Raw genomic sequence first — 17,994 nt, 5'->3', positions numbered from 1 at the left:
CAGCTGGTCCTGGGCTCCTTCCGATGGACACCACCGCTTTCCGCACCAACCCAGGCGTCTGGAACTTTTCCAGGCGGTTGACAATGTCCACGATCCTGTCGACTGCGCCAGTAAAGGTTGTGCCCCTCCCTGAGGGTCACCAGGTTGTTTTGTCCCGGTCCTTCCTAGAAGTCGTAGGTCAGGGCCGGGCGATCGTGGACTGCCGTGCTGGATGGTCGCTTCTTGCTCGTTGGTGGTGGCGGAGCCTCGAAGAAAGACGCTCAAAGTCGAGAGCAACGGTTGATAAAAACAAATGTATTAAAACGTCAACAGCAAACTTGGTTACAGTAGAGATACCAAAAAAACCGCGCCTCGGCGCAAAGTGCCCACCGCGCACGGTGAGGCTCAAAGAAACTGCTCGTCGCTCGTGACAAAGCTACGCGGACCGGCGGACCGCGGGAGATAACTTGCTCCGCGCACGGGCTTGTTCAAACTCAATTTCTCCAAAAAGGCGCACCGACATTCCGAAAGGAGGCCGGACCTCCCTCTCTCCCCCGAAGTCGCCGACATGGCCCCGACAAGGTCGCCTCCCCAATTACCTCGGCGGCAAGGGCGACCACCCGCGAACAGAGGTTTGTTTACTTCCCACGCGGGGAAATCTGCTTCCACTTTCGGGAGCTGGCCTCCGCTTGCCGCCAAAGGGAAAGACAAGACATCGGGCGCCTCCCAAGGACGCTTCGGGTGACCGCGCCGCCAATTCCCCGAGCTCTTTCGGCTAAGCCCCTTCGGCCATCCCTACAGACTCCACTAATGGATGTCACAAACACTTTGTGTTGCATACACTGGGGAGTTAGGCAGGAGTGCCTGGCTCACAATCTGGCATCAATTCGTTGCTAAGCTACTTAACCTGCGTTCGGGGCATATTCGCCTCGAGATCGAACCGTGCCGCCACCGTGCGGCCGAAATTGGAAACGCGCGAAAGCGGGGATACCGCCGTGCGTCGTCTGCTACGGGCGCACGCTCAGAAGCATGGATCTCGACGACGCAAGCCCGTTTCCGGCTGAGCTTGACATTCCTTATTAAGTGCTTTGTGTTTTTGTTGCCGTTTATTCTTACTAAAGGTTGTGTTGTATCGTTTCCCATGCGTAGAAATTCAGCAAAGCGTTTATTATTTAATTAAGTCGGAAGCTTCCATAATCTTAGTGTGTTGGTTCGTACACAATCGCTGGTCCCACGTATTTTTGTTATCTCGCACAAACCGTCACTTTCATGAAGCATTGAATGTTGAGTTGGTCTGTGGTTTGATTGGAAAATTAACCCGACTGATCGCTATCCTTTAATAGTCTAATCAATCAATAAATCCGTATGTTAATTTTTCGCCAGTCATATTGCATAAAAGGCGTTAGAACTATACATTTTTTTACTGGTTTTACTATGTCATAAATGGCATATTGCATTCCCATTCTAAACTTCACGTTCACACGGGAAGCCTTTTACAATTAAGAATTTTTTACTTTATTATTTAAACAGTATGACCACCCTCGGTGAAATGACAAGCACGCTGAAGTGGTTTATTGTGCGAGCCTGTGTCACAAAAGAAATAAAGACGTCAAAAATATTAAAGCAGGCATTTTTTACTCCTTGTTGACTTTCTACAGCACAAGACTCCAATTAACCGGCAAAACAAATTGCAATTAAAGCATTACTTGAATAATCTGAAAGTTAATCGATGAACTGCGCAGTCCCGATATACGTTAGGTGAGGGCGGAGGGTGATCGGAAAGTCTCGTGAAGGTCGCTAGCCCTCACCAGTAAAAGAGTATCACCACGCCCGATGCTGTCCGTGTCGTGGTGCGGGTTGTTTGCTGGAGTTGCAGAGTCTACTGTGTTGAATACAAGATTATTTAGCCAGAAATTTATAGTATTAGCCTCTTAATATCCGCAACCCTCACAAAAAAAAAAAAAAATTGAAGCGGGTGAACCCACACTACCGAGAAAAGCATTTAATAACAGGAACATTGCTGCGTTGTTCGGTTACAACAGTTTATTAGTGTCACGGCAGACATATTAGAACAGTTTGTTTCACTTGTTTCAGTTGTCCTGCCAACCGTGTAGTAGTGTGCAGATCTTAACCTAGAAGAGACACTCTCTCCTCATCGCAACACAGTAGATTCAGACTCCGAAAAACTTGCCCACACTATGGCACAGTAAAAGGGCAGAGGAACTCAATAGCATGATAATTTCCAATGCAGCGCTAACTTATCTTCATTCTAAATAATTATATTACTGCAAAGGTAGAAGTTAAAAAAAAAAAAGCATAGAAGCTGCGATTTCACAGCCCACAGTACCAGTATTTATGTTATCTGGGTTGGAATTTATTATTTTTTTTTTAAATTGCCACGTTGAGGAACTTAATGAACCGATACATTCATTTTAAAAGAAACAAATATTTAACATAAATATTCCAGTTCAGCCGGAGACAGGCATCAGTCGTGGTGATCCATGCTTTCCAACGTCTGCCTAGAGCAGACGCAGACGCACCCACAGAAGCGATTATATAAATTTAGGCCGCACGCTGGCAACACGATTCGATCTTCACTGAAGCACCGAACAGTACCGCATCCTTTTCCGCTAGAATTGTTTTCCCACCGATAGTATGCGACAAAATAAACGCAATAATCTACGCCGTCTTGCGCGCGAACGGGGAGAGCCTATGGGGCGGCCGTTCTCCTATCCCCGCTTTGATGATGATGATAGCGCAACCGTAGCGCCACCTCTAGGTCGATCTCGAGGCCAATACAGTTAAAACTCGATCTAACAGAGTAGAGAGGAGCTGCCACTTACTTTGCCAAATTGAGAACTTCGTTAAATCTAAAATGGCATTTTTCGGGCATTAAATTCAATAAAGCTATATTGTATTTACTCGCATAATGAACACACTTTTTTCCCCGAAAAATTTACACATATTTGTTCACACATACACGTGCCCAGTACACGGGGAAAAATTTTTGCAGTTACACACTTCGTGCAAATGTCATATCAGGTGGCAATATGACACGGCAAGGTACTGTGGTACATCTCCACTGATGGAGGCGCACTCACGGCTGGTCGAGGGCACCACAGCACCCACGCTTTATAAATAGCAAACCTTTTTAGGTCGCTTTTGGAGTGCCTTTTGCTGAAGGAAAAGCACCCTACAAAGCTCACTCAGCACGGAAAGCAACGCGACCGTTCTTAGGCGATATATATTGTTAGTATTCGGTGGCGCGCTCAGGTATATTTATTTTTTATTTATTTATACTACCGCGACTACGCTTATAAGAACTCGTACGAAGTCAAACCGCTAACCGCGAAGGCCCGCTCGCATGGATCAAGTTTTGTTCACAGAGACGGCTATTACCAGGGGCTACCAGACACACTCAACCTACAATGCAGCGTGCACCCTGCTGCGCCGTTTTGTTACAGATTAAATAAACACATTTATGGGGTATGTGAAATTAGGCTTAACCACTTTCACAATTTCGCTGTCCGAAAGCCACAGACGACGGCGTGTTTGTTGATATCAGTGCGTCCGATGGGCAAAGAATGCCTAGGGCTGGGCAATTCCTCGACCCAAGCTTCATCAAGGGTGCACGCCGCTCAATTTGATATGGTTGATCACTTCTACAACTACGCACTTGCAACCATTACGTGTGGCTTGGCTTGGCTTGGCTTGGCTTGGCTTGACTTGGCCTGACCGCTTGGTGGCTAGCTAAATTGAACGCAATTCAAGACTCGTGGAACCGAAAATTGAAAGTACATTCATTACGCGAGGAAAAAAAAAGTCCAGATATTGCTATTAGTTGTGGGAGGTGCCTTCATTATGCGAGTGCTTTCGTTATGCGAGTAAATACGGTAGTTTTCATGTAACACCATCCAGAGAGCTACCGCGATGTCGCATTCCCGCAGTGCTGATGCGCCAGAAATGCGATTTACACGCACATTAGTTTTGTCCGTGAAGACGACCTGAACTGCTAGTGCGTAAAGGAAACCTTGGAACCTTCGAGGAAACCAATTAAGGTTTTTTTCCTGACACCAAAATTCGTGCCCTTGTTAGAGCCTGCTGGGGCTCTCATAGAAGTTTACATACCCCACCAGAGACATGAAAGAGTGTTCTTTTTGATCCAAGCACCAATGATTTTCACATTTTTGTTCGAGGGCAAACACTTTTTTCTTCTTCGGGTCTTCATTTCTCGGCGGCACAGGAGTCACCAACAGGGCAGGCGCACAGCGGCGTCATCTCTTTCTGATTCCTAGCATCCGGCGTGCACTCCTTGTATTCCGTCATGCGTTGAACAACGTTATTAAAAACAGCGCAAAAGGGCAGGACAAGCTACTTTTGTTCCGTCCTTTTGCGCTGTTTCTAACAATGTTGTTCAACAACCAACTAGCCCAGCACTACGCGCTTTTATGCAAGGCTAGGGATGTGCAAATACGGTACTCGAATATATGAATTCAAATCGAATGCCAAGTTCCTGAATAATTCGATTCGTGAATTGAATTCCTAGTATTCGGTCACTCGAATACTAGGAATTCGGCTGAAGACGCGCGGTCGGCGCAAAGCTGACAAAAGAGCCGTTTTTTTTTTTTATCTTGATGTTAGCGCTGTAATGTTAGACAGACCATGCAAAACACACCTCTTGATCCTACCATTCCACAAAAATCCAACGCACAGGTTATAAAAAATAAAAGTAACGAACGCCACGAACTTCATAGCATGCAGATTTACTCATGAACATGACAGAATCTAATCTTGAATCACAACTGAAACATCCCGTTTGCGCCGCTTCCAGAGAGGAATTGTTGGGAGGCCGGAATTTTCACGAGTTAAGCCCCTCGTTTCAAATTGAAGCGCCGATGTAGCCACTTGCCACATTCACAGAAATCGGTGACTGCAACATCACAAAAGGAAAACCACATTAACCACGCCGACGAAGCCAGCAGAGTTGTCGTCATTCTTTTGGAAACTCAAGCCGCAAATTCTGATTTGGAACGAAACGGAATGGAAAAATAGGGTGCCTAGATTTGAGAGACTTTCATACCGTTCGATAGCCGCGTTTGAATTACGAATTGCAAGAAGGTGACGAAAAGAAGAAAGGGTCGATTGGACCGGCATCGTCGCTCTTCCGTTTGCTCGCCTTTCCACGCGACAGTACAGCACACGCGCACTTTACGACCAATCTGCACAGGAGCCGTCTCCGTAATTTCAGTTTTGCTTGCTCCCTCTTTTAAACCTAGGCTCTAAAACAGGATAGATGGGTGGAAAAATGGATGCATAGCGGCAGCTGGACGGTGACTTGCGCCACCTTACCATATGTCTTTTAATGCGAAAGCATTAACTGTCTCATGGAGCGAGTCGACGTCATCAGCTTTGAAACCACGCCAGGAGCAGGAGCTTTAATGCGAAAGCATTAACTGTCTCATGGAGCATCAGTTTTGAAACCATGCCAAACAGCTCCTAAATCCTTCTCCAAGTCAAGCCAGCTCCCATTCGCCGGTGTGCTACGGCACCTTTTACACCGCTTCGATTCCATTGGCTAGCGCGCATCGACCAGGATCCCGTTCACCGGACATGCAGTGCCATGAGGTAGCCGGTCGTTGAAACTTGCTGCGCATCAGTCTCAACGACTGGCCACTTTATGGTGCTGCATGTCCGTCAGCACCAGGTGAGTGCCAGTCAGCGTGCCAAGACGCGTGTTCCCCTTCTCCAGGGATTATTTTTGTCATCCTTGTCCAGCTCGCTTGCACCTTTGCATTTAACTGCATTATAATAATGATAATAATGTTCATGCTTTTGCATTCACAACTCATAAGAAGTGCTTAGGTGTACCTCAATCTTTTTTTCTTACTTCAGATTATATATTGTTTAAGACTGTTTACTCGGATTTAAGAGCTATCTGTTTATTTATATAAAATAAAATCCGAATTGCCCTTTTTCTCCCTTAAAATTGAGACCAAATATCGCAAAATGCCCCTTTTCTGAGATATACAAATATAAAAAAATGGACATGTCGCGGTGTTAGGTCGTGCTTTTCACGAGGACAAAAGGCACGCGTGGCCGGAACTTTTCTTTTTTTTTTTTTTGTGACGCTTAGGGTAGATATGTTATGTTTGCGCCATAAAATTGGATCTGTAGTGCCCAACACCCATTAACAGCTGGTTTTCTTTTATTTTTTATTTTTATTTTTTTTTTCACCAGAACTTTTATACTTTCAAGCTTTTGCTCCGTACAAGGTGCATATTCTGCACCAGGTGCATACTCTGCACATATAATGATCTCATTCGCAGTACACTTCGAAAAATTCCTACAAATAAAATCACTATTCAATATTCAACTCAATATTCGGCTTTTTTTTCTTAATTCAATTCGGTATTTGATTGAGTAACTACTATTTGGTATTCGCACACCCCTAGCGACAACTAAAAGACTCTTGTTCTTGTTCTTGTCTTGGCGATGCACACTGTAGCAATGCCCTGCTGTTCATATCTGGCACGCCGGTGTGCCCGTCATTAGGCCTAACGGGAAGGCAGACTGCTACCAAGCTCGACTAAATGCAACCAAACCGAGACCAAACGACTGGCAAACTTATAAATATATAAAAAGTATAATTCAGTAAAAGCCCTGAGCGCCAAGTTTATTTTTCCATAAAAAACAAAACTAGGGTTGTGCGATCTTTACGCTGGCATGCCAGCGATTAACTTTGAGGCATTCTAAGCAAAATGCACCTTAAATTACCCCTTTTTGCATTAATTTTTGTTTTCAGGAGTGCTTCGTTAGATTGGGTCTATGGCCAAATTAATTTTGTTATTACGAGTTCATAAATACATGGAGGTTTACGAATTCTGTGTGGAAGTTAGAATTATTTTTCATTAAATTTGGACTTTCGTAAACTCAGATTACATAAAATCGAGTTTCCACTGTAAAGTAATTGCATTTAAAATGAAACTGGGGTCACTTGAGTAGGTTTGAGGCCACACGGAACCTTGGGTCCTGAATTTGTGGAGTCCCAGTTTGGGAATCCGTGATCTATGACTAGAACGTAAACATCTTAGACAGAAATCTTTCTGGTTAATGTATAACTGTAACTATAGTAGTATAATAAAAAGAAATTACACTGACTAAAGCCCCAATGAAAGGAACTCAGTGTTTCAAAATTCCCCCGTGATTCAGAAAATATGCTCGATCAGAAAGTACAGGCACACTCTGCTGGATTGCTTTGAAACGACTCTAAAGCAGAAAGCGTAAACCGAGATATTTTGAAAGAGGGAACCCATTCCAGCCCTTCCCTTGAGAGAAGGCGGAGAAACACAGTGTGACGTCGCCTGCATTGTGCATCTTTTTCAGTTCAAAGACCGGGTGTTCTGGTTCCCCCACAACATGGATTTCAGGGGCCGGGTGTACCCGTGCCCTCCCCACTTCAACCACCTGGGTGAGTTCCCCTTCCAGAATGTCCTCGGACAGGAACTCTCCCGTGCGACCCGCTTCAAATGGGGAAATTTTCTTCGGGGAAATTTGATTTGCAATTTCCGGATTGCTGATGCATTGTTTCCTAAGCCCAAGTGCCACGGAACAAATAATTGCTAGGATATCAGTCCGGATCGAAACGGACGAGCAACTTAGAGATTTATTAAGTGCCAGCAGACAATCCAGGCAATATTTATGCGACCCTTGTGGTGGCAGTGACTTTACGGTGTTTGTTTGAATCTAGGCATATGCCATATTTACTCGCATTATGAACACACATTTTTTTTCCAAAAGATTGACCACACTTTGGGCAAATGTCATTTTAGGTGCCAATATGACATGACAAGGTATTGTGGCACGTCTTCATAGACGGAGGTGTGCCCATGGCTAGTCGTGGGTGTGCCACAGTAACCATGCTCTATAAATTTCAAACCTTTTTAGGGCGCTTTTGCTGTGCCTTTTGCCTAAGAAAAAGCACCCTATGAAGTTCACTCAGCATGGAGAGCGACGCGACCATTCTTAGGCCTAACCACCTTCACGATATTGCTGTGCGAAATCGGATCACAGATGACGGCGTGTCTGTTGACATCAATGCGTCCGATAAACGAAGAATGTCCGGGGCTGGGCAATTCCTCAACCCAAGCTTCGTCAAGTGTGCGTGCCGATCGGTTTCACGCGGTTGATCACTTTTGCAATTATGAACTTGTGGCTGCTCGCAGCCATTACAAGAGCGACTTGGCTTGGCTTGACTTGGCTTGACCACATGGCAGCAAGAGAAAATTGACCTGGTGGCTAGCTAAATTGAACGCAATTCGAGACTTGCGGAGCCGAAAATTGGAAGTGCGTTCATTACGCAAGGGAAAGAGAATTCCAAATATTGGTACCCATTTTGGGGGGTGGATTCATTATACGAGTGCGTTCAATATGCAAGTAAATACGTTACTCTTTAGAAAACATGGAAAGCGAAACTCGAAGGCCAACTTGAAAGCTAGGATACGGTTCTGGTTCCGCCACGACCATTGATCTTCCACGCGACCCTGCCGGCTGGGCCATCAACGAAGCCTTCCTCCCAAAACTGCGCCCTGCAGTCGACGCCACCTCCTCTGCTCTCCAGAGGAATCGGTAGTTGGACGGTACAAATGATGCATTGGTGCCGACCAGTCGATCTCACTCACAGTGACCTTCAGGCAAAAAATATTTTGGGTGTGGAGCAGCCATCAAACCTCTGGGCCCAGCGAAACTTTGTGTGGGCGAAAAGAATATCCGTCATTGGCGCACTTTGTCGAGGCGGATGACCACCTGGATCGCTGCTGTGTGGGACGACGTGTTGGCTGACCTTTCCGCGAGACCATTCCGAAAGTGTTGTCTCTCCAGTGCATTGGATGGTACAGACGACCATGTGCTGTGTGAGGAGGGTTGCGACAAGGAGTGGGGGGGGTGACAGCGACGACAAGTCATTTGCGAACATGGTGACATTTCTGACGTTCGCGTGAAGAAAACGTAGAAGGAGATGCTTCAGCGCCGTCCAAGTAATGTCCGGCACCCGGCATCGAACCCAAGACGCCGGCGTGAGAGCCAAGTGCATTTCCTCTCGACTATGCACGCAGCAATATCGTTCAATTTTTTATTTATGGTGTTTTTTTTTCTCTTTTTTCGATCAGCATACAATTGAGGAAATATTCTTTACTTTTTTACCTTTGGATTTCCCGTGGTCAGCCTAGAACGGATGTTCATCTAGATTCAAATAAACAGAGTAACTGAAGTCGGTATTTGACTTTCTTCTGGCTTTCTATGGATAAGCTTTTGCAGTTATATGGTTTCTGGGTGATCAGTTAGTATTTACAATGCCACTTAAAGTATGAAAAACAAATTATTATAATGCGCAAGTTTTGTAAATAGTGCAAGAAAATTAGAATTTCGATAATGATGACGACAAAATGTAGCGGATCGAGCTTCACCTCTCGCTACTTGTGAAAATAGAAGGCCCACGATACAGCAGTTTAAATCAGGTCTTGGTAGTTCCTTAATATAAATGTATCGCTATAGTATCTTAGAGATCTTTTAGAGTAGCGGTATCTTTGTACTGAGATACATTTAAGAGATGTATATTTATATCTCAGCATGGAAATACATTTACAACGGTTCGATTGTATCGAAATACTTCGCCAGACTTGGGTATCTCGTCACATTTTTAGTAAAAAATTAACTGTTGCTCTTTCAGAATAAAATGAAAACCACTTTTACGGTGCAGGGGGTCCCAGAATTTATAATATGACCCCATTCTACAGTAGAGAAGCCCGGTTGCGTAGTGTATCAAAAACAGTCACCAAAATTGAAAGAAAAAAAACAACAAAAAAAAACAAAACAGAAAAGGTGATTTGAGGAAAGGTTTTTTTGTACGAATAGCAGGATAAGCTTTTTCCGAAAAGCCCTCAGCTCTTTGAGCAGAGTGAACACTGAAGTGGAGGAAATCACAGAGGACTTGTGGGCTTCTCTTCCTCTTGTGTTACAACAGGCTCCATGCAGGCTGCCTTAGCACAGCCAGATCAAACCCCCCCCCACCCTGGGTGCAGCCTTGTGGCAAAATGGGGTTCACTTTGGGCCTTTTGTCAAGTGAGGCAAGCAGGTGTTCACCTCGAGTGACTTTGTGCTTCATTGGGGGCGATACAGTCAAAGCTCATTACAACAGACCTGGTTACAACAGATATTTGGATATAGCATACCAATTTGTGAAGTTCAGTTGGTTTTTCTCTACATATCACTGGCTCAACTTCATATCTGCATACAACATACTCCTTTTACAACAGACTGAAATCTTGGTCAAAATCAGACTGTTATAACCAGCTTAGACTGTAATTACTTTTTAAGCGGCATTTGGGAGGATAGCGATGGATAGATAAAGTGTTTTGAGGCAAGGGGAGCTGCATAAACTGACACGAAAAGAGGAGCACAAGTGCTACCATTTGCATTCACCAAAAACTGCTCCCCTCTGCACCTACCACCGTGTGGGAAAAAATATATTCATGCAAAGCGTGCTTTGTCTCGTCAGGTGGGTTCTAAAAATTTGTGAAGCCATTGGTTAACTCGATGCTGATTGGCTGAGCCAAGTTGATGTCACATCCCCTAGCTCGACGCTGATTGGCTGGTTCAGGTTCTGGAAGAGCGCCAGGGGTTTAAAACCCAGGTTAGGGCCGGTAGTATCTCCACTCCAGGAATCTGTCGACTGTACATACCACACGTTAAAGCAGCCTTTAAACTAACCAATGAAGAGCACCAAGAGCGTAGACACCAATCCCAGAGGAATCGGACTGAAACCACACGTTCCAGTTGCAACAAGGTTGCTTAGCAATTTGCGAGCAACCTTGTTGCCGAGCAAATTGTGTGCACCTTTATACACACAATACATTGTGTGTATCTTCTGTGTGTATCTTTATTCTGGGATACTTTTTGCCGCTTTTGCACAAGTATCTCGGGGATATCACGTTATGACAAATGGTGTATCTCAGTATCTGTATTTTATCCCTGAGACACTTGTATTGTTTCTTGAATTTGTATTTGTATTCCCAAATACTTTTTTTGGAGTATCTCTGCCTCGGTTTAAATACCCTAGCCTTCCTAAAGAGGTTGAATTTGCTGGATGGATATGTATTAGGCAGCAAGAATGTTGTCTGCCTCAAGATAAGGCACCTTATCTGTGTTCCCATCATAGATGGCGAGTCTGATCACTGTCATGACTGTTAATCTCGGGTCTCTGAGTGGAAACTGGCAGAGGAAGAATTGAGGCTGCAACTTCAGAGTCTACTCGGAGAGGCTTTTCTGAGTTAGCACGGAAGCACGCACAAGTTCTTGTGACCTGTTGAGTTGCCTCAGAAGCTTACACAGGCTTTTCTGACTATGTAAGTTCTCTCAAAAGCTCACACAGGCTTTTGTAGCAGTGACTTGACTCAGAAATTCGCAGATAATTTTGTGACTGTTTGAGTTGCCTCAGAACCTGACACAAGCTTTTCTGACTGTTTCGAGTTGCCTCAGAAACACATGCGAGCTTTTGAGACTGCTTGAGTTGTCTCAGAAACTCGGAGGCTTTTATGGCTGAGTTGCCTTAAATATGCACACAGGCTCTTGCATGTTTTTGAGTTGCCTCAAAAACTCGCATGTGCTTTTGTGAGTGTTTGAGCTGCCTTAGAAACCCACAGGCATTTGTGACTGTCTGAGTTGCATCAGAGACTCGCGCAGGCATTTGCAACTGCTCGATTTGCTTCAGAAGCTCACTCAGGTTTTTTTCTGACTGTTTGAGTTGCCCGAGAAGCACATAGAGCTTTTGAGATAAGGTTGACTCAGAGACCCACACAGGCATCTGGAACCGTGCTGGTTGATCTTCTAAACTCGCGCAGGTTTTTGTGACCGGTCCACACTTTGTGTGAGCTTCCGCCCTAACCAAGGAAGCAGCTGACGGAACTTATTGTTCTCCTTGTAGGGAGCGACGTGGTGCGTGGAATTCTGCTGTTTGCTCGAGGCGAGCCGCTCGGCGAGAAAGGGCTTGACTGGCTCAAGGTGCACCTCATCAACCTGACTGGCCTCAAGAAGAGGTGAGCGGCCCAAAGCTGGAGCCACCCCTCATTGAGGCTGTCTTTTTTCTTGCTTGCACTGGACTCACTCACCTTTGGGAAGACAAGAGAACCTTGGAGAAAAGGACAGTAATTGCAGTTAATTAAAGTACAACAACGCATAAAGTTGGGCGATTTGGTTTGACATCGTGAAAGGGGAACCGCGTGAAAACAAACGAGGGATGAGTAGAAGAGGTAACGACCTGTTACCTCTTCTACTGGTCTGTTACTCGACTTTTCTGCGTAATGTGGGAAAAGTTAGTTGTTGCAATTTATGGAATTAAATCGGTGACTGTGGAGGCACAGATACACTAGTAAGTGTCTGATTGATTCATTTTTATGGTTGATATTTTTGCGACTCCTGGCCTTGTTTGCGCGATCATGGAACTAATGTATTTGTTTATTGCTTGTTGGAGTGAAATTTTTAGGCCTTTCCAGTTTCTACGTTCAAAACAACGCTTTATTTTTTAACTTGCGATTTTCATGCAATCATTAAACACGCCTCACCCCAAGTGCTAGGTGGCTGATGTAAACCGCATGACTTAATGGATACAATTTTTTTATTTTAATTTTTAAGCTCCAATTAGCCTGCTTCACAAGGTGGAGGCTCAATGGGAAGCAACCTTTCAGCTTCCCAGTGGTAATGCTGTTGGCGGAACATGTTGGTTTGACTGTCTCTCTTCCATCTTTCTCCTTCTTTCATGACTTCACAAACTTCATGGTAGGCACCTGTATCTGTTCAGTCCTGCTGATTTAGGGCAGATAGAGACAGGGAGTAGGGCAGGTATAGACAGGGACTTAGGGAGTGCTCCAAAGCGAGCTTCATTTAGATGTGAAAAAGCAGTGGCAAACATTGGTGTGCCCATCACTTAGCTTCCCAGACAGAAGTGCAAAATCAGGGCTTCCCATGAAGAGACTAGTATCATAAAAAAAACAAAAAAAAAAACAACTTCATCCAAGCACCAGAAAGGGATCTTGGACTTTTTTGCCCGAGTGTGAAGACTCAGAGCCTGAATCTGTGCTCATGAAATTAACTGTCGTCTGAAAGCTGCTTTGTGTAATGTAGTGTGTAGTATCGTGTACATTAAGGCGTCCTAGGTGCCTTTACATGTAATGATTAACCTGATGCCAAAAACACATGAGCACTTCCATATTTTTGACCAGTGTTATGTGAAAACATCTTTGCCATTTGGGCTTGCTTTTTTCTCCTGACTGTATACTACTATCCGCATTGATTACCACAAAGAGTGGCCCCACCCTAGGGATATAAAGGTATCCCTTCCTACCGAGAACGTTATCGGCTGTTATCTCTTTTCAGATCATACTTCTGTTTTGCAATCTGCTGAAAACAATTAGCCAATAAAGTTGTTCCGCAATGTCTAAACTCGAGTCATGTGCAAATAGTGGATTTTTGGTTTGAAGCGAATTCGAAGTGAATAGTGGTTTTGGCTGAATATTTTCAAATGGAATATTGAATATAGTTTCTTTGAGCCTTTCACTACATTTGCACTATGCTTAAATCAAAACACATTTAAACTTTTGAAGGTTGTTCTCAACCTACCACGTGTCCACTTATAAGCTAATTGTGATCTCTCCGCGGGTGTTGCTTGACCGCTGTGCACTCGTGCTCGGTAAGAAGCGCACTCCACAGGGCTAACCCACCGCGATCAACACTTAGAAAAATATGAAGCTTGCATTTCCTTTCGAAGCAAATATTGAATAGGGTATTATTTGAAACCACTATTTGAAATTTCGAGTATTTGCACAGCACTACTAAACTCAAAACAGCAACTTACACGGTATTTTCAGATGCTGAGCTAGTACACAGCACGGGGGTACCGAGATACCCAGGACAGGTGGCATTTTTTTGTTTGAATACATTCTTTGCTTTGTCATTTGCCAGTTTCGTTTACAAAGGTATTTTTAGTGTATGGTATTTTATTGATAACCCAGTTCACAGGAGGTGTCGTGGTTCTATGTTTCCAGGGAACCAGCTTCTGAGCGACTCAAGTTTGCCAACAAAATGCTGCCGGAGATATTGGACTCTGCAGACAATCCAATGACGGTAATTCAGCTCTCAGATGTGCTCCTATGTGTATTACACGGTCAGGTGTTCATTATGACTTTGAGTCGGCTAGACAGCGAAAGTGCTCAGATATTTGCAACTGTGGCTCGTGTGATCTGACAAGGGAAGGAGCGGAACATATGCATTACATGTTGGAGCTTTCATGTCCTAGCAATTGCAGCATTGTGAGACTTCTAAGGTTTGTGTTAAAACTGTATGAAAATTTAGAATTCAAAATGGCAGCAGTTCCCAGCTTAATACATTTCTGTTCAATGAAATTCTAAACAAAATGTGCGTTAAGAACTACCATAGAATACCGCACAGCGGCCCATTCCACACTAAGCGCCCATTCCCAAATTTATAAGATCTGGGAAAATATGCATAATACGTTTGTATGTAAAATTGATGACCGGACAAGCGTCCATCCCCCATTTTTTTCTAAATTTTAAGCGGGCACTTCCCCAGTATTTTACGTAGAAACAAAAAAATGGGGCTGTGTGGCTGAGGTGCTTCACTGCAGACTACGTAAAAATGTGACGACATATTGACGCTTCTTTTCTGAAAGTCATGTCCTGCCAAATGAATGGAGATGAACCTCGGTTACAAAGAGCCCCCCTTGCTTCTCTGTCCATAGACAAGTATCAGGGGAAAATGACACTACAGATGCATGTCATATTCCTCTGATGAAGACGCGTCTTTTCTTCGGCTCTCCAGTCAACAGTGGTTTGGGGACTATGACCCGCGCCGCTCGTTTGTCCGTGGTGTGTGTTGGAAACCCTTGTTCCAATAAAGCCGATGGATCTGGATCATTGTCCGGTACGGCGTTACATCACTTCTACTCGGTACAGTAGTAACGCTGTTCTGGCAGTCTGGCTGCGGGATGGGAGTGTTCTCGAAACATTCAACATTTATTGGCTTGGCCCCGCGTGTAGCCTAATGCCCACACAACATAGAGGATTGGGCTATTTGGTGTATGCAACAAAATTCCTACAGTGCTAAGAACTACTCAAAAAGGGGGCACATGCTACAATTGTAAGCAGTGAGAGAGTGTCTGCTTACAATTGTAAGCAGACACTGCTTACAATTGTAAGCAGTGAGAGTCTTGTTCTCATTGTGTTGGTAACGCTTTCGACGTTCAAACCAAACGTCTACTGTCAGCGGGTTATAGTTTGGATTTTATCGTTTCTAGTGCACGCAGACTGCTTGTACTCACGTCGGTGACCGCTGAGAGGGTTCAAGGTAGAACCCTTGCTGTAATTCCTTATTTTCATGGTTTTTCTCATAGCCTTGGGTGCGAAGTTTAACGTTAATGTAGTTTTTAGGACGGACTACCGCTTAGACAGGCTTACTCCGTTTTCCTTCAGACGTGAGGGATGTTGCGGGAAAAAACACAGAGATCCCTCAGTCTCCTGTGTCAGAGAGGTAGTCTACAAGATCCCCTTTGACTGTGGATTGTGTTATGTTGGTCAGACGGGACGTTGTTTGAATGACCGACTTGTGGAGCATAAAAGGTGTGTAAAGAATTTGGCGCAGAATTCTGAATTGGTTAATCATGTTAGTTCTTGTAATTTTTGTTCCCCTCTTTGGGAAAAAACTTCTGTGTTGTGTAACGAAAAAGAATTGTTTAGAAGGCTAATTAAGGAGACTTTATGCATTCGCGAGCGGGGGAATTGTGTCAGCCAGCCGTCCTTGGTGATCACTGATCGAATGAAAGAGTTTTTGCTTGTATGAGGGGAGCTTTGTAAACCTTGAAAAAGGCGGGGGGGGGGGGGGGGGGGGGGGGGGGACCGGGAAGCGTTTGCTTCGAGTAAGAAATTTGGGGATTAGGCTTTAGCGGTTTGGAGGTCACCATGTGTGGTGACCGTGGGGTTGTTGTTGTTCGAGTGGTCGGCTCCCTTTCCGAGGTTTGTTGGAGCCGGGAAGTGGCTTAGGCCGTCTGGGGTGAATGCGTTGGCCGTCTTGTTTTTGCTTTTGAGTTTTTTGCCCTTTCTCTTTTCCTTTTGTGTAAACGTCTATTTATTGGTATGCTCCTATCAATAAAACTTCAGCTGCGTTTGAGATTTTGTTGTGTTCGTCCGTTTTTTTATCGTTCCCCATCTCAGGGTTTACAAGATGTCGACATGCTACATCTGTCTAATAGACTTGAAATGTTGTGTGGGGTTAATTTTTTTTTATTTTTCCCTGTCTCAGGTTTATTTTGGGGTTAACTCACCAGCTTGGTCATGTTTTTACCCTCGCGTATGACATGTATAGCAGGTACTGTACTGGTACCAATTAAATTCTTGGACAAAACAAACCAGGCACTGGTATCAGTAGTATGAGTATAAAAGTAGTGGTACCTCTAGTAGGCAGTGGTACTAATAGTGTAGTACTACTACTGGTACAAGTACTTTTATGGCACCAATACTGGTAACTATCACTAGTACAGGTATTAGTATGGTACCACTATTAACACTGATATAAGCACTAGTATGGTACCAGTACTACCACTGGTGCAGATGTTAATGTGGCACCAGGACTGGTACCAGTACTAACTTTGGTACAGGTTCTAGTATGACACCAGTACTGGTACTACCACTAATATAATTACTAGTATGGTACCAGTACTGATACCAGTGCTACCACGGGCACAGGTGCTAGTATGATGCCAGTGCTGGTACCAGTACTACCGCTGATACAATTACTAATATGGCACCAGTACTGGTACCAGTACTACCACTGGCACACATACTAGTATGGCACCTATACTACTACCAGTACACAACTAATACAGGCACTAGTATGACCCCAGTACTGCTACCGTACTGGTGCCAATACGGTACCAGTACTGTACCTGCACTACCACTAGTACAGGTACAGTCTTTGACAATATGAAAAAGCCCAGGCAAGCATGTTACTCCAAAGACCATATGGGGCCCTAATCTTCAAAGTTGGACCAAGCGGGACCAAAGGACCGGGACATTGCCACCTGCTGCGATTGGCCAGCTCTGCACCGCTGGCTACTCGCAGCAGGCGGCAATGTCTCTGCCCCTTTGTCCTGCTTGGTCTGACGTGTAGATGACGACCCCAGTGCTGTCAAATTGATGAAAACTGAGTTGTCATTGAGGCTATTTTGTGAATGAGCGGAATTTCGGCTGCTGTTAGACTTTTGTCATTACTCCCCACTTGACCGGCAAATGATTGTGGAGTCGGCACCGAAAGTAGTAGTGCTCAGTAAAATAAAATAGAAACTGCTAATCGTCATCTGTCCCGCAAACTTATTATTAGATACCCGAAAACTTATCGCTTAACCTGCCGACTCGGTGGATTCAGCCACGCTTGATTTTGGCCTTTGTAGCGGAACAACTCTATAATTAATGAGATCAGCATTAACTCGGTAACAGCTGGTCAGGCGGGGCATGACGACAAAAACTGAACAGCCATCATAACCTCGTTAATGTTTGAGCTTTTTTCGGATGGATAGCACAACAGGCCCTGTAGGCCATGCACGCTCTTGGGCTTTCTTATATCGTCTGCGACAGTATTTGTATGACACCAGTAATGATACCAGTACTACTGCCTGTGGTACAGGTACCTGTATGGCACCAGTACTGATGCCAGTACTACTACAGTGTAAACCGCATATAACGTATGTCGTGGGAGTCGCGAAAATTTGCACTATAAGCGGTACCGCGCTATAGCCAAAACATCAATTTTTCAGGCCAAAATAATGCCATGAGACAACTTACCTTTGTAAAACAATTTGTTTTATATTAGATGAAAAATAAAGCTTAGTTTGAGGAAAGCCTTTATTTCACCAGACTAGTACACTTCTCTCTCAAGTGTGTCACACATTTTGAAAGA

At 44.5% G+C, this 17,994-nt stretch overlaps 1 protein-coding gene across 2 annotated transcripts in view; it reads left to right on the top strand.

Annotated features, from left to right (window-relative positions):
* LOC8030692 (DNA-directed RNA polymerase, mitochondrial) overlaps nucleotides 1–17,994 on the top strand; it is a 102,728-nt gene that overhangs the window by 50,281 nt on the left and 34,453 nt on the right. For both annotated transcript variants that reach the window (XM_029995037.4, XM_029995026.4), the window contains exons 21-23: nucleotides 7,363–7,447; nucleotides 11,957–12,068; nucleotides 14,073–14,151. In XM_029995037.4, the coding sequence (XP_029850897.2) occupies nucleotides 7,363–7,447; nucleotides 11,957–12,068; nucleotides 14,073–14,151 (276 nt within the window). The remainder of the gene's footprint in view (nucleotides 1–7,362; nucleotides 7,448–11,956; nucleotides 12,069–14,072; nucleotides 14,152–17,994) is intronic.

This window comes from Ixodes scapularis, unplaced genomic scaffold, assembly GCF_016920785.2.
Source record: "Ixodes scapularis isolate PalLabHiFi unplaced genomic scaffold, ASM1692078v2 PGA_scaffold1__304_contigs__length_218370807, whole genome shotgun sequence".
NCBI classification, from domain to species: Eukaryota; Metazoa; Arthropoda; class Arachnida; order Ixodida; family Ixodidae; genus Ixodes; species Ixodes scapularis.
The sequence above is the reverse complement of the archived record's forward strand: the minus strand, read 5'-3'. Positions and strand labels throughout refer to the sequence as shown.